The following is a 6,000-nucleotide window of genomic DNA, read 5'->3' on the forward strand; positions in this document are numbered from 1 at the left end:
AAATCACCCCTACGTTTAAGCGTATTTTTGATGCATATATACACGTATTTTTACCCTCTAGATCTAGAATTTCACCATCTTCGACAAGTTCTATCGTTAGCTAATTTGCTTACAAAATTTCAAAATATTTAAAAATAAAAACAATAAACATACTAATGTCTTGACTCGAAAATATGTTCGAACATATTTAGTAGCTAATGATATTTTCGACTATAAATAAATTGAATAATAATCTAGAGCACGTTTGAAAAAGCAAGCGAGCTAACCGGGCTAGCTTATTTGAAGTTTTGAACCACTGCATTTAATTTTTAGAAATAATTAATATTTCCAAATAAAGTGAAATCGCATGAGATCACAAGCATCGCAGGATGGAGAAAAAACAAGTGATTCTAAAAAAAATATGGAGAAAAATGAAAATGAGAAAACAGCAATAAAAAAAGAAAAAAAATCTAACTACGTGATATTAGATATTTTTTTGGGGTTGCCCTCAAATATTAAGAATAATATCTCCAAAAAATTTATATGAAATCATGTTTTTATAACGGTAAATATAGTTGTACATGAACTTACTTTTTGGTCTATTTTTTCTTTTTCCTCGTTTCTCTGAAAGTCTGAGAATTTTCTTTTTGACCGATAAATCTTATAATGAACCCAACGATCTACATTCAATCTTAATAAATTTACAAATTTGAAATAAAAAAATGTTCAATATTTCCCCACGACGGAAAAGATCGATCTAGATAGAATTAGTCAGGAATCTTATCTACGCCAAAATATCTCTTACATTGGTCAAAAGGGAGACAGATGCATAATAAGACCAATAAATGCCTACATTATTTCTAACGATAAAATGTATTTTAATACAAAAAATATAGATATATATATATATATGTATGTATATATTCATTTATTTTTCCATTGATGATTTGAATCGAATGTGAAATACCAATTTTTTTGTAAATCTAAAATGAATGAACTTTAATATAACTCAGTTCAAGGTATTATTGAAAATATATTTGTTGGATGCAAGTAATTTATTGTTAATAAAAATAATGATTTCATACCGATTCGAATTCTTTAACCAATAGTAAAATGTCCAATATCTAATTTCGAGCCAGTAACAAACAAATAAATAGTTTTTCATGTTTATTAATGAATACTTTGTTTTCTAAAATAAAACATACTGTATTATTGTATTATTGCAATATTAAACACTCTTCTTCTCCAATTAAAAAACGTAAAGAAAAGATATTCATCCTCCGAAGGCCCACAAAGCCCATTGAGTCATACTTAAACAAACTTATTTTCATGGATTGGGCCACGACCATACTTATGGTCCAACAATGTTGGGCCTAGCTTGTAGCGCATACAGAATCGCCAATACACAAATTATGCGCATAATTGAGTCCAAGACTCCAAATCACACCGGCTGTACTATGTGATGTTTAGTTAGTTAGATTATGTTCATACAATTTTTCAACTCACATTATATAAAAAATGATGCACATAATAGAGTAACGTCGATTTTAATAATGACAATATCATCAACGTTGTAATAGAGTAACATCGATTTATTAATTAGTTTGTAATTAGGTTATGTTTACACTAATTTATTTTCTCGAGTTTTATAAAAAAAATTCTCAACTGGAAATGAATATATTCCGGGTACGTAAATAAGTATTACAAGAATTTCCAACTTAATACATATACTAATCAAGTATACAAACTTTGTATCACATCAAATAGACTAAGATAGTGTTTGGGAGAGCTTCTAGGAAGCACTTCTCAGCTTTTCATTCATAAAATTTTACAATTTTGTGAAATTTGTTAAGAAAAAATTGAGAAGTATTTTCTAAAACCTTTCTCAAACACTACCTAAACCAATGATGCTAACTTATATACACACAAGAAGCTAGAATGTGAGAATGTCCAAAGTTGATATCCGAAATTTGCGTGGTCTATAACTATTTGTCAACTGATAATATACAATAGTACGTAGTCAAACAAATATGTGAGTGTACCAATTTCACCCATTAGTTTGGTTACTCAAATAGCTAGTGGCATCTCTAACAGTAATAGCAAGAGGTAGAAATGGTCTTATTATTCTCATGTGAATCCCCTCCTTCCACTTGTCACATAATAATTACTATACACCAACACTCCTATTTTTCTCGACCTCTACCTCTCCTCCACAAATCAATTACTCCAACTAAAAACTAGGATTGGTGTTCTTTTTCACCATACAAATTCCTCCACAAACCATTAATTACTCCAACTAAAAACTAGGAGTGACATTCTTTTGACCATACACTCCCATAACTTTCTACTACAAAACAAGCTGCTTCAATCTCTATCATATTCAATTAGTCTATCCATTACTTTTACTTTTTTTTTTTTTTTACCTACTCAAACTAACACACCCTTTTCTTGTAAGAAATCGATCCTAGTGTCGATTTTCATGGATAATTGTGTAGATGAGCAGGCCCCACCAAATTTCAAACACTATTGTAGAGTTTGCAAGAAGGGTTTTATGTGTGGGAGGGCACTTGGTGGGCACATGAGGGCACATGGGATAGGGGATGAGAATGGGAATCTTGATGATGATGATCATGCAAGTGATTGGGAGGAGAAGATTGGAGGGGGTGATAGGGTCTGTCATAAGAGAATGTATCAATTGAGAACCAATCCAAATAGGCTCAAAAGTTGTAGGACTTGTGAGAATTGTGGGAAGGAGTTCTTGTCTTGGAAGTCCTTTCTAGAACACAAGAAATGTAGCTCGGACGACGCGTCCGAGTCCCTCGTGTCCTCGCCTGAGTCAGAAGGCGAGGACGACGGTGGAAGGAGAGGCGGTGGTTGGTCTAAGAGGAAGAGATCACTGCGTACAAAAGTGGGTAGCTTGAGCGCGACATACGCGTCAAGCGAGGAGGAGGATCTCCTCCTCGCTAGATGCTTAGTACAACTGGCTAACACTACAGTCGATCCACCGTCTCCCGAGCCGGAAGAATCGTGCGCCTCCGCCAGCCGGGAGGAGGAGAGGAGGAACCCTACACCTTATCTTGGGCAGAGTAGGGCTTATTTTGACAAGGCAAAAGGGATATCTAATCCAAAGGGGTTGTTTGAATGCAAAGCATGCAAAAAAGTGTTCAATTCCCACCAAGCCCTAGGGGGCCATAGAGCAAGCCACAAGAAGGTCAAAGGGTGCTACGCAGCCAAACAAGATCAGTTAGATGATAACAACACAACATATCATGATGACATGAACACACCACAGGAAGAAGTACTCTTCTCCTCTAAATCCACTTCTTACCATTTCGAACAAGGTCCTACGTTGGTTGGAGCCGCGAAAAGGAAGTCGAAAGTGCACGAATGCTCCATCTGTCACCGCGTTTTCTCGTCGGGGCAAGCCCTCGGAGGCCACAAGAGGTGCCATTGGATCACTTCCTATTCACCGGACACTTCTTCACTAGCCAAGTTTCACATCGAACCACCCGCGGTTCACCATCATGCACCCAAAATCGACGACAAGTCCGACACGTTGGACCTCAACGTCCCCGCATGGGCCAACGACATGTCGACGATTCGACGGGACCCACACAACTTGTTGAGCTTCGAGGTTTCCACGGACGTTCAGATACCCAAGTGGGTCGATCACGGGATGGGGCCCACGCATGCCGGCGAGAACGGTACCAATGCAAACGACAACGACAACAACAACAAGAAGATGGATGGTGGGAAGAATATTGATACACAAAAATCTGATAAAAATGTTGAGAGTAAACTGAAGTTGGCCAATTTTAGCGAGTTGAAGGAGATGGACACAAGTGTTAATTCATGGTTGCAAGTAGGAATTGGTACTACAACTGAAGCCGCTGCTGAATCATAATTATTAATCCACTCAAGAGATATATATATATATTTAGAATTTAGATGTACATTTTAATTACGTTTACACTGTAAAGATTTTCAAGGATTACTCTTGAAATTTTGGTTTTCATTCCAGAAGCACGTTTCACTTTTCCTAAAATAAAATCGAATATCGATCTGCATTTTTCCCCATAACTATATATTACAATTAATTAAATTTCATTATAAATAATACTCGACTATTTAGAATTTAAAACGAATATATTCTATTTAATTACACATATTTTTTTTTCTAATCAATTTATTTAATATTTTACTCTATTTAATTATGGCAAAAATAAATTTGGTAGACGAGAAAGTACCAAATCGTTGTTTAATTTATAAATGTATATAATTAGGTTACCTGAAATTGTATGTAAAATTGTTACACATTTTTCCGATCCATTTATAAATTTTATATGTATCACTGTATCAGATTTTCCTGAAAATCTATAGAAGATTGAAGTTCATATATACAAAAACTAACCTACTTAAATTTTGTGAAAGATAATGGGAGACAAGGAATAAAGTTTATTTCACTTTCTCACTTAATTTTCGGCCAACTTTCTAATACAAAAGAAAAACAGTCTATAAATTAATTAAGAGTACTGTGCGTGATTTGTGAATGATTCAGCCATTCGAATATTGTGTGTTTGCAACCAAATTAAATTACCTAACTCCAATCGAGCTTCAATATGTTGTCAATATTTGGGATCGAATTCAGTAAATTATGTTGTTCAATAAGGTTGTGCTTAGATATATAGGAGGATTTTAAATTCATGGATTTCAAATATATTCAAATATATTTTTGTTGTGTATGGAAGTAGCAACATAAATTTCAAATCTGCTATTTTCATGTTTACATGATATTCCATTTTAGTTAGGATAAATTTCAAGTCCACCCAATAATGGATTTATTTGAAATGCTTTCTACTTTATATAAATAGTGTATAGATTTAGGATTTGATCCATTGTTTCATTGTTAACAATTAAATAAAATCAAAATCCATGGATTTGAAATCCTTCCATCCAAGCGCAATCTAACTGATGAATCACCCTAATAATGTTTAGTTTATTAACTTTTATTAATATGCATTACAACATATATAATTATATATATTGAACTACCTTACAAAAATTACATATATTGAACGAGTTTGAGTTATAAATAAGAGAAAATCACAATTTTGGTCATATATAAGTTTTTTTTTTTTTTTTTTTTTGATTTTGATCGTCTGTGTTGTCAAATTTTAGTTTTAGGTTGTGTTTGGTTGGAGTATTATTAATCCCGACATAACTTATCCTATTTAATTATGCGTCATTCTTGACATATTATTTATTCATCTCTTAATTATTTATTTTACATCAATCAAATCATTAATTATTTATCTTACATCAATCAAATCATCGAATTCAAATTACTATATTACCCCTTATAAATAATGTTATTTATATTTTATTTATTGTTAAAAGACAAAATGATAATTTATCATTTTTATATATAATTTAATCAATCAAATCAATAAACTATAATACATCAATCAAATGGTAATTTAACATTTTTTCGACATGATGTTGTTGTCAATTCTAATCATTTTTTCGACATGATGTTGTTGTGACACCAATGAGATACTAACGTGAGTTGTGCTACAAGAATTCCCCGCCTCCCCTTTCTTTTTTTAAGAGAGAGACAAAAATTGCCCAAATTTGAAAAATATATTGAAAGGAATATTTTATTTCTTAAAATCATCCTATTTTGAAAAAGAGTTTATTAAATATCTTTTGCCTTTCTTGGACATGAAGTAATCTTTATTTATGTGATTTATTTCCTATTACCGATATTGATAAGCTGATTAGAATATTTAACATATCATATCTAATATTTATCTTTCTTTATTTGTGTAGATTTGATATGATCAAATCAAAGGAATCCTACGCCTACAAAAAAATATATTGAAGAAGGATTCTTGGTCTATTTATTTGAGATAGGCGTTCACAAGAAAGGAGAGATAGAGAGAGACCGTGAGATTTTCCAAGAGCTTCATACACGTACATTGACAGAAGGATTGAAGATCTTTGAAAGCTCAAATCGGTCAA

General features: G+C 32.7%; 1 protein-coding gene across 1 annotated transcript; it reads left to right on the forward strand.

Annotated features, from left to right (window-relative positions):
* The first annotated feature begins 2,458 nt into the window (after nt 1-2,458).
* On the forward strand, nt 2,459-3,883 carry LOC140886156 (zinc finger protein ZAT9-like). The gene has a single exon (XM_073292660.1). The coding sequence runs from the start codon at nt 2,459-2,461 to the stop codon at nt 3,881-3,883; it is 1,425 nt and encodes a 474-aa protein (XP_073148761.1).
* Nucleotides 3,884-6,000: the final 2,117 nt, after the last annotated feature.

Source organism: Henckelia pumila, chromosome 3 (assembly GCF_033568475.1).
Source record: "Henckelia pumila isolate YLH828 chromosome 3, ASM3356847v2, whole genome shotgun sequence".
Lineage (NCBI taxonomy): Eukaryota > Viridiplantae > Streptophyta > Magnoliopsida > Lamiales > Gesneriaceae > Henckelia > Henckelia pumila.

Coding starts and splice junctions, on each gene's coding strand:
- LOC140886156 (XM_073292660.1), top strand. CDS start 2,459: ATGGATAATTGTGTAGATGAGCAGGCCCCACCAAATTTCAAACACTAT.